Raw genomic sequence first — 11,602 nt, 5'->3', positions numbered from 1 at the left:
TGCCAGTAAAATGCAAATGCAACTGTTGTATTGTGTAAATAAATCTGTAAATGTGTAAATGTACAGATATAAAGTAAAGTAAATTTAATTCAACTAGTGCATTTTATTTATATATTTTTAAAGGTGTATTTTTTTTAAACATTGCACTGCTCCTACTGCTGTTTGCTGGAACTCCTTTTATGTACACAATTTCCTTGTACCTGAAATACAATAAATATCATTCTAATTCTGATATTCATATCCAAACTTTTCTATTTACACTATGATTTAACACACACATACTGTATTAATACGCATATTGTCTATATCTTTTTGTCCGACAAGCAGTCTGAAACCCAAAGATATTCATTTTCAATTATATAACACAACAGCAAATATCCCCCTGAGCTTTTCCTGCTGTATCCTTGGCCACTATAGGGGACAATGATACACAGTATATGTATTTAATTTGATCACGCTGTCTTCCAGGACCGTGGGAAAGACATATTAAACTACCCAACAGTATATAAAGGAGTTAACATGAGCACAACCATAAACATCTACAGCAGGGAACATTTTACTAGATCGATCTAGATAGATAGATAGATAGATAGATAGATAGATAGATAGATAGATAGATAGATAGATAGATAGATAGATAGATAGATAGATAGATAGAATCACTGCCAGTATATAAACACCAGGTGGCAGTAGACATCCTCAGGTATAATACTGACATGTACACACTCTGTCGCTCCTCCCCTGAAGTAGGCAGTAACCAGCTCGTCATCCTCCCCGTTTGCTCAACACTTTTTGTTGCTGCAGACTCTCACAGGACGTGCGCGCGCGTGTGTGTGTATGTGTGTTTGTAGTTTGTTCATTTCTTCTTTTCTTTACTGCAGACAAACCGCCTTTTCTTATCGGATTCTTCACTTCTACTCCGAAGAAGTGTATCGTTTTTTTTTCGTGTGGAGTTTATCATTGTCTGGGGGGGGGGGGTAAAACTCGAAGAGGATATAAAAAAAGAAAGAACGACTCAAAGAAGGAGAAAAACACACAAACCTGGAGGAGGAAAAGGGCGTTCATACTTCGAAGTAACCATGGAAGTTCCTGGTATGCAGGTAAGCTAGAAGGTGGACGCCGTGGTGGACTTTGAAGGCTTGTTAGGTGTGTTTTTTTGTTTGTTTAGTTTGTTGTTGTCGTCGTAGCGAGCAAAAGTGAACCAGTTAATGAAAAGTGGAGGAAGGCATTGTGCCACCACCACAGGGCCATTTCCGATATGTTTTGAAAGTGATTACCTGGTGTTTATGTGTGATATATGACCTTCAGGTCTCTTCATTCAAAATGAGCCGTCATCTCTGTCTCCGCACCCAGTTTGAAGAAGAGTCCCTGTAGGCCTAATAATCTCGCTATAAAAGCTCATTTATAACATGGCACTGTTAGGTGACTTTTCTGTTTGAGGCTTCTCTATATTGAATGTGTAGGGAACTTATGGTGTTTGTATCACTTAAGCTATAACTATAATACTCCTTAAGTTACTTCAAATGGGACTTTAGTAGGCTACTCTAAACCTAGTTTATATAGTGACACTATGGTGTTAATATCTCTTTAAAATATTTCTCTATTGTATCTATAGTGATTTAGGTACACCAGACTGAGTTTACAGTCACACTATGGTTTTTATATCTCTTTAAATATCTATACATTGTTTCTATAGTGACTTACAATGTGACCTAGGTACACCAAACCGGGTTTATTGTGAATTTATTGTGTTTATACACTACAGGTCAAAAGTTTGGGGTCACTTAGAAATGTCCATTCCACTCCATTATAGACAGAATACCAGCTGAGATCAGTTGCATTTAGAGCTGGGAAATATCACGATAGTAAATCGATATGAGACTAGATATTGTCTTACATATTGGATATGGTGATATGTCATACGTGTTGTCTTTCCCGGTTTTAAAGGCTGCATTACAGTAAAGTTATGTGATTTTCTGAACTCACCAGACTGTTGTAACTGCTCTATTATTTGCCTTTACCCACTTAGTCATTATATCCACTTAGTCATTATATCCACATTACTGATGATTATTTATCTAAAATCTCATTGTGTAAATATTTGGTTAAAGCACCAATAGTCAACACTACAATATCGGTGCGGTATCGATATCGAGGTATTTGGTCAAAAATCGCGTGATATTTGATTTTGTCCACATTGCCCAGCCCTAGTTGCATTGTTTTTTTTTGTTTTTTTAACCAGGCAGCAGTTTTCAGATTCCATTATGTGTTTACATAATTGCAAAAGGGTTCTTCAATGTTTTCTTATTTAGCCTTTTAAAATGATATCATATTAGTAAACAGAATGTCCCTTTGGAACATTGGATGAGTGGTTGCTGATAATGGGCAATGTAGATATGGCATTAAAGATCAGCCACTTCTTTCTACAACAGTCGAGAACCCTTTTGCAATTATGTAAGCACATAATGTAATCTGACAAACTGCTGCCCTGATTAAAAAAACAATTCAACTGATCTAAGCTGGTATTCTGTCTGTAATGGAGGGGAATGGAAATTTCTGCATGACTCCAAACTCTTGACCGGTAGTGTATCTCTTAAGATATGTCTGTAATACTCCTAAAGTTACTTTAAAGTGTCTTTAGCACTCTAAACTGAGTTTATAGTGATTGCATGTTTAAATCTCTTTAAATATCTCTGTAGTTTTTCTATAGTGACTTTTAATGTGACTTTGCTACACCAAACTTTAGTTTATAGTCACATTATGATGTTTATAGCTCATAAGATTTCCCTAAAATACTCAAAGTGACTTATACCCTGACTCGTGTACTCTAAATTGAGTTTATAGTGCATTTCGGAAACAATACTTTATAATGATATTATTACAATATTCTTGTAGTGACATATATTATTTGTGACTGTGGTACTCCAAACTGAAGTTATTGTGACCTTATATTGTTTATATCGTTTAAGGTATAGCCATAATATTATTACAGATACTTAGAATGTGACTTTGTTACTGTATACTGACTTCATGGTAAAATCTCACAAGATGTCCCACCAGTATTCAAATAGTATTCAAATAGTGTCTTACAATGTGACTTCAGTAAACTGAGTTTATAGTGATTGCAAGTTGTTCACATTACTTAAAATAGTTGATTTATTTCATTTATATAGCACTTTAAAGGAAACAAGTTTTGCACCAAAGTGCTTCACAAAGAAGAAAACGTGTATACAAGCCTGAAACACACAAAGATACACATATATACGTAGATGTAGTGGAAATATAACATTTTAATAGAAACAAGTTAAAACACAAATTGAAACCCATTAAATCAGATAAAAAGAAGAAACTGGTTTAACACAATTAAAAGCCAGAAAATAACTATATTATTCCTTAAGTGACTTACAGTGTGAATTTGGGACTCCATATTGAGTTTACATGTGACTTTATGGTGTTTAAATCTCTTAAGATATTACTTTATTTGCTTATTATGTGTCTGTGGCAACCCATTCTGACGTTATTCTGACATAAAGAGGACTTTTATGTGTGACTGCATCACTGTAATGTTCCCATAGTAACACAGTGTGTCCGTGAGCTTATTTTATCCTTATTTATAGCTCTTTATCTGCTTTTATATGAGCTATATTTGGACTGCCCCTTACAAGGTACTAGGTGTGTCTGTGCAGCCTCTAAGATACTCCTTTAATGACCTATTGTGACTTAACATTGTTTAATATCTTTTATTTTGTGCCATATACCTGGTTTAACATTGGATTTGTGCGATAAGACAAAAAATATATTCTAGGATTACATTTGTTTTTGCTTATTGAAGGTAAATCCATAGATAGACTGTGTTTCTGCCACCTCGACAAGGTGTGGGTGAGATATAACCCTCCATGCGGCCTCCTGTTGGCTGGCTCTCAGGTGTGTCTACCTGTGGGACTGGCTGCCTGGCTGTCAGCGCACTCGCTCTGCCTGCTCTGTTCGTCCCAGGTGGGCGGGGCGGAAATGGTGTCGACGGCTGCTGGGTAAATCATCACACACCTGACACCCGGCGGCAGCTGCTGCAGCGCCGAGGCTGACACAAATATCTGTTTTACCTGCCAAGAAGACTGATGAGGCATTGTGGGATGTGTTGTGTAACGCCGAAAACAACTTGATAAAGTGACGGTGACAGTTGATTTATTCCCTACAAGTTAAGTGTTTTATTGTTATCATAATGCCTACTTATTTTTTTTCAGATATTGGCTGTTGGTCTAAATATAAACAACTTAATCACTTTGGCCTCTGACTTACAGCTGCTATAATCAATATTTTATATAAACAACAAGGGTGCCATGATTCTCCAAATCCACGATTCGATTCAATTGTCTATTTCAACATTTTCTTTTCAGCAGTGATGGTGATGCTACAATAAGAGCTACTAGATGTTAGAAGGTAGGGGTGTAAGAAAAAATCGATACACTTGAGTATCGCAATATTTTATTTTGCAATACTGTATCGATTTTCAAAAAGGCAGTATCGATTTATTTATTTTTTAAACGTGACAGTGGTTGACGTTTATGTTGTGTTTAAACCCCCTACGGCTAGATGGCTATGCTGAGATGCACCACTAGTGTCCTTGCCTAACAGTGCCTAGCAGTGCCTGACTTTTTGCTAGAAGCTAACATTTTAGCTATGGCTGAACTTTGGCCTACTTTAGCATATCAAATTAGCTCACTAAGAACCTGTGAACCACAATCCCAAACTGGCAGTTTGATTTTTTTGTGTACTGAATTGTTTACCTAAAGTAAACTTCTTTTTTTAATAATAGTTTTTCTAAAATTATACTTTAAGAAATTCCCAATATATCGCCATCGTGACCCATGTATCGTGATACGTATCGTATCGCCAAATTCTTCAATGCACAGCCCTAATAGAAGGTTACTTTGCAACAACAATTTGAGTTTCTCAAAATGAACGAAGTGCAATTAAATGCACCATTAGCTTAACAAGGTGCACATGAACACAACATGAAGTCCCGTCAGAGCCCCCTTTCTTTACCTTCTTTGTTAGTTTCTCACGGGGAAGACAAAATGTTGCCACACGGTGTCTTCAGGGAAGCAGGAGGATATTCCAGTTCTGTTGTTTCTCCGTTATCTTCTTCTTCGACGGCAGGGGCCACGGTGTCTGGAAAAGTCGAGCTGCAGGCTACCGGTAAGCTAACGTTAGCCTGCGTCTTTAGCTGCATGCTACCTGCCGATAAGCTAGCTGTGTCTGTTTTTTTCTTTGGACGTGCGCAAGTAGGTGGCGTTGCGGAGAAAAAAATACTGGGTGATCTCCCATCCTGCTTTTGATTGAGAAAGTCGAAATTCAATAATACCCAATAAACAAGTGATTAACTGATAGTGACGAACCCACAGAGAATTATCACCGACTTACCCCTCAGCTTTACAGAGCACTTTAGCGTATTTCACCACACCCTCTAACGATGTTATCGTCCATTGTAATGTTTTCGCACTGTGGACATCTTCATATATATGCCAGTTCGGTAAACGTGGCCCAACCCTAAACCTATGTGAGCTCTTAACTTTGCGTCACCTGCTAATATTGGCATGCTAGCTTTGTCATTGTGGCAACTAACTTCATATAAAGAGTCACTGCAGAGACACTATTTTTAGTTTTTACAATTTTATGCATCTCCAGTTTACGTCAACACCACAAAATGCAAAAAATTGTTTTTAAGTTGCTTTATAGTTTCTTCTGTCCTTCAGCAAATATAAACTATCATATCTTTTATGAAAGATAATGTGACTGAGCTTTGCTGATGGATGTTGGGACACTGAGAATTAGTTTGACTGTGTCGTCTGCAGCTGATCTGACGCATTTCGATTAGCCTTTTATTGCTGAATTGACTGACAATGTGCTGGTCGTGTATGGGAAACCTTTGGAATGACTCCACATGGTTGGGTACACGGAGATACATTTTTATTGGTGCTTATCATCTGATTGTTAGTTTTACTTTTAGTATCTTGGCTGTCAGCGGAGACACTGTTTCCCACAGATTAGGAAGCAACTTGTGGCAGATGGGGGATGTCGCCCCGTGTTTTGGGGAGAGAGAAAAAAGAGAGAGAGAGAGAGAGAGAGAGAGAGAGAGAGAGAGAGAGAGAGAGAGAGAGAGAGAGAGAGAGAGAGAGAGAGACGCAGTTGGATGCTGTCCTCATCTCCTACTTCAATGCCTAACAAATCTATCTCGTTCTCTCCCCTGTCTTTCACTGGTTGAAGCTAGGGATGGGCGTATTGATCCTGTGGCATCGATAGATCGATATACTCACGCTACTCATTTGGCAATGATTTCCTTAAAAAAAAATATCGATATAAACAAAAAAATTATAATTGGGGGTGTATTCATCACTTTCAGGTGTTTTAGATTACTTACTTAAATTACTATGTGCCGGGTCACCCCTGTACCTGGCGGCGTATTGAGCTGGCCCATGTCACGTGACAGGAGACGAGCGAATGAGCGTCAACGTGCGACACAGCCAAGGCCAGCCCAGCACTACCAAGATTGGTCTTTTTTTCTTTTTTTGAGAAATAAGAAAAGTGAAAATGTGTATGTTTTTGTTCATATTTAATTTATTTCATTCATATTTGTTATTTATTTTTTATTGATTTTTCTTAAATGTAATAATATTTTTACTGACAAAAATTGCCAATAAGAAATTAACGGTATCGATATCGATGAAAATGCAAGAAAAAGTATCGGTATCGAATCCTAAAAGTGTGGTATCGCCCATCCCTAGTTGAAGCCTGAAAATACTAGCCTAGAAATCTAGACACACCCTAGTGGCAGCAAATTTATTTTGCAGCCAGGGGGGTCTAGGCACTCTCCGTTGGCTTACGAGCTGGAAAAAACAAATTCTGGTCAGGCCAATCACACTGTGTATATAGTCGGTGGGCAGGCTTATGGCTGCTGCTGCTGCTGGGAACAGCGGTCTTCTGGGAGACTTGGAGTTAAGCTTTTCTTTGAGAAAAGAACAAAGAACGGCACTGAAGTCATTCTTAAAAAAGGAAGATGTGTTCAGAGTTTTTCCGACCGGATACGGGAAAAGTTTAATCTATCAACTAGCTTCACTACCTTCTTCGTTGCTCTGCCTGGTTGTAGCGCTATCCTATTACATACAGAGGGAATTTGAAAGACAACCGTGTAACCCACCCCTCGGATTGAGCTCTGTCAATGGTGAGTTCCCAGACCCGACATCTTAATGTGGATCTGGCTTGTCAGGCTATGAAAATACTGTAAAACAAATTAATAACATAACTATAATAATAACTAATTCCACTGGTCAGACTGAGCTCTGTTTCAGACTGATACCTCCGGCTCATCCTCAACACGGGCCTTTTTCAGTCGTGGAAAATACTTTTCAATAGGCTACTCATGTGGATTGAAGCAGCAAACATTCAGTGTAAGAGTAAAAAATGACATTTATATTTAACATTATAATACGTTTATTTGATTCACAGCTGCTACATATAGTGTATCGATATCGGCCTTAAAAATCCTTTTATCGGTCGGGGCTCTAGACTATTTGGTAAAAAATATCATGATAATAGATTTTCTCCATATGGCGCAGCTCTACATCTTAATGAAAAAAAACAGAAGAGGGGGTGCTTCCTGTTTCCCTGCTAAACTGTAACTCCTGCAGGGGATTTATTCTTCAGTTTCAGTTGAACCTTCCCGCGCTCTGGTGTCGAAACTTCCTGTCAGTGCGAGTCTGCAGCTCGGGTGTCACCAGGTACAGTGCGAACAGGTTGTTTTCCAGACATTGCAGGGAAGCCATCTGCAGGTGTGTCTGTGACGGAGATGTCCTGATCAAACACCAGGGAGTGTCCCCTTCCTCTCCTGCTCTTTGTCATTTTTACGACTGCACCTTTTTAAAGAACTCAAGCATCTCGTCATGACGTAATGTGCCATAATCACAGGCTCCACCAGACTGAAACTTAAGAGAGACTTTGCTTGTACGTGTGTGCTTGTTTCTGGGTGTGAAAGAAACCGCAGCAGGCTGCTTGTGAGTTTTGGCTTTGGGTGGGGAGTCAGTTTTTCTGCGGTCTGAATCATAGTAGAGCAATTTTACTCTTTTGGTTTGTTTACATTCATTACATTCACGTTTTCCTACAGCAGAGCTTTTAAACAGATGTCACATGAACTATAGTTTTAATAGCAAGTCACATTACACATCTGTCAAGTCAGATTGGGCAACAGATTGAGATCGGGCCGAGCTGCGAGTCATTGAAGTCTCCGGTTTCACTCATGATCACAGTCGACGTACTGTATTTGAATTCAAAGAAATATCCAAATATCCAAAAAGCTAAATAAAATGATTAAATTAGAAGGGCACTCGGAGAGCACAGACCTGAAGGCCAAGGCATGCCCTGTCTCACAATGTTAATGAAAGGTGAATTTTCCCAGTCGGGAACTCATTTTTCTGATTATTCAGACGCCACATGAATGCAGCACAAATGCCGTGTCTCCCAATGTTAAAGAAAGTGAGTAACCGCCCTGTGAATTGGATCTGCTCCAAAATATAATGGGTTTTATGAAAATCCAGTCTGTCGATTTTTTTTCTGTTTTTTTTCTTCTTCTTTTTTTTAGATAAGCTATACAAAAACCTAAGTGTAAAAATGTCAAGTTTCCCGGCCCATAACCCCCAGTAAAACAAATGAGATACGTGTTATTTAGTGAGCTTTAGAGATGCAGGTACACAGATTTGTTTTACCTGTGGACAGAGCCAGGCTAGCTGTTTCCCGTACTACTTCCAGTATTTATGCTAAGCTAAGCTAAGCTAACCGGCTGCTGGCTCTGGCTTCATATTTTTGCGTACAGACATGAGTGTGGTTACGGTATCAGTCTTCACATCTAACACTTGAGGAGAAGGAAAATAAGCACATTTCAAAATATTAATTTAACATTTGTGAACTTTGGCTTCTTTTATTAAAAATAGAATCAAATGGTTTTGGTAATGTAGCATTTTAACCTGTCGTGTAAACGAGTAACAAACATCCACCAGCTTTTATCGTGTTTTGGAAAGGTTTTGAATTCTGCGTGACTCAACGGATCGTGTCATGTTTTTGACTTCAAACGAAACAGGAAATTTTTGAGAATGCTGTGTTTGTACTTCCTCCTCCAGCAGCTGTGACCTTTGACTTCTAATACACACACACACAAGGAGCTTTTTTTTTTTTTCATTATTTATTTGCATATTTGGACACCACTCGTTTAGTAAAAACATGGATCTCTCTCCCCTCTCACACACTCACTTGCACACAGTTTCCACAGCCTTGTCCAAGTTTTCCTGAATGCAGCTAAATGTTTGCATGTTCACTTCGACCTCTAAAACTCAACTCTGCCTCTCTCTTTCTGTCTGTGTAGCTATGACCCAAATATGTCTCTTATTACCATGTTGACGGGTGATATAACCGCTGTGTAACTCTGTAAAGGTGTGTGTGTCCACTCTGTCCCACTGCTTCTCTTATAATATTTAAATCTTTTGTCTGCATTTAAACTCGGCCTAACGTGATATAAAGTGTGCTGAGCTGCATCTTAGAGACTATATAAGGAGACATGCACTTAACTAAGACGTTGCTTGTTGTCAGAGCAAACGCTTTAAATAAGACGCTCCAAAGGAAGAGCGTTGGCTTTAAATTGTGTGGAAAAGGTACTCAGTGGGTAAACGGACCTACCTTGTGGAAGGTAAGGATTGTTTTGGCAGAAATCAGGAAAATTGGACCATTTTACTGTACATGAATCAAGATGCTGAACAAGTGACCTAAATGTTTATATGGGAAATGAATGGAATGGTATGAAACTTACCTCCGCCAAGAAGGTTGCTTTTTCCATTCGGTTTGGTGGTTCAACTTCCGGGACTGCTCCGTTGCCGCCGGAAATTCCGCCGGATTTCACCCATTTCGGCCTGATGTCCGTTACCTTCCGCTTTCTTTGTGTTGTAATTTTAATGATTGATGATTCGTGAGGACTATGGTTAACTGTTTCTCAGATCTCTGCGGGGTAAATCCAGACCGCTAGCTAGACTATCTGTCCAATCTGAGGCACCGAGGCTCTGTCCGGCGCTTATCGCCGCCCATGACAATTGTAATTGGTTTAAAGAAATGCCAATGAACCAGGGGGTCTCATTTATGGCGTGGCGTGCGCACACAACGGGGCTGAAAATGTGCGTACGCCACTTCCCACGCAAAGGTTGTTATTTATAAAAAAAAAATAAAAAAACTTGACGGGAGAATGTGCGGTTCTCCACGCAAACTCTGACCCATGCGTACGCACATTTTGGAGACATTGGGAATTGGTGCCGCAGATGGTGAGGTGGTGAACTGATTTGAGACTGCAGAAAGTACGTTGCCGTGCTATCGCGACAACGTCACACGCGTGTAAAAGAAAAGAACATTGGGAAAGGCTTTAGTAACACAAAAAAACGTCAAAAACACGACGGTGACCAACGTCACACGCTTAGGAAAACAAACGGTTGGGTTTAGGAAAGAAACATTGGGGAAGACTTAAAAAAAATAATAAAAAATGGATGATAAACGCCACATGCGGGACGCGATCCCTGCTCTCCTGGGTGAAAGTCCTGTGTTTTACCCATCCACCACCCCAACCAACCTCGTTCCGCGGACTTCCGTCCTTTCATACTACTCGCTACGGCGATAATTCACTCGTAATGTAGGTTAATGGTGGCCGGACGGCATTGATAAACACGCTAACAAGCGATTATGCGTCTTGATAACACGCCAAAATGGCATACGAATTGGCGTGTCATACATACGCCACTTTATGAGATCAGTCTGATATTATATAGTTTTTTTGTGCTATTGGTCCTTCTTTAACTCTAAAAGCTCAACATAGGGGTTTACAGCCCTGCTAGCAGCCGCTTTGAGCTAACTGCTAATCATTTCTGAAGCTAAAAGGCCAAACATTTGTTGTTTCCAGCTTCTCAAACGTGATGATTTGCTTCTTTTCTCTGTTTTATGTCATTAAAGAGGTTTAGAACTGTTGGTCAGACAAAAAAACAACAACTTGAAGTTGTCAGTTTGAGGTCAGAAATAAAATTTAAAACCTCAACAGATTAATCGTTAGCCGCAGCCCTAATTTCATGAATAAAATCTAAATGCCGTTGCTTGACGGTGGTGTAATTATTTAGATTTTTCTTTGCTTGACAGAACGTTTTTTTTTTTTGCTCTTGTGCGGACAGTTAATGGAGTTTATCCAGTGATCCTGGCGACTGGTTAGTTATCTACCCCTTTGCTCAGGTTAATGGATGAACAGTCGAGATAGACCACAACAAGCCGGGATATTTAGGGCTTAGGGAGTTTTCAGAATGAGCAACATCATCTAAACACTCTCTTGACATTGTAGCTTTGGTTAAACATTAACACCAAACACCTTCTTTTTTTCTTCTTTCTTTTAAATCGAGAAAGTAGGTTTGTTTGCATTGGAGTGTAATTTACCTTGAATGATAAGCCAACCATAAAATTCCCAGACTGCGTGTCTGACGGCTGTTTTAAAGATTATTTGACCTGCAGTGAAGCATTAACTGGAACAGTTTTTGAT

General features: G+C 39.2%; 1 protein-coding gene across 1 annotated transcript in view; it reads left to right on the top strand.

Moving 5' to 3' along the window:
* The first annotated feature begins 795 nt into the window (after positions 1–795).
* The window catches only part of stk26 (serine/threonine protein kinase 26), a 29,840-nt gene continuing 19,033 nt past the window's right edge, over positions 796–11,602 (top strand). Inside the window, exon 1 of the mRNA XM_039822906.1 lies at positions 796–1,100. Coding sequence (XP_039678840.1) covers positions 1,080–1,100 — 21 coding nt within the window. The 5' untranslated portion in view covers positions 796–1,079. The remainder of the gene's footprint in view (positions 1,101–11,602) is intronic.

The sequence above is a fragment of the Perca fluviatilis genome, chromosome 14 (assembly GCF_010015445.1).
Source record: "Perca fluviatilis chromosome 14, GENO_Pfluv_1.0, whole genome shotgun sequence".
In the NCBI taxonomy this organism is placed as follows: domain Eukaryota; kingdom Metazoa; phylum Chordata; class Actinopteri; order Perciformes; family Percidae; genus Perca; species Perca fluviatilis.
This window is presented reverse-complemented; position numbering and strand designations above follow the sequence as displayed.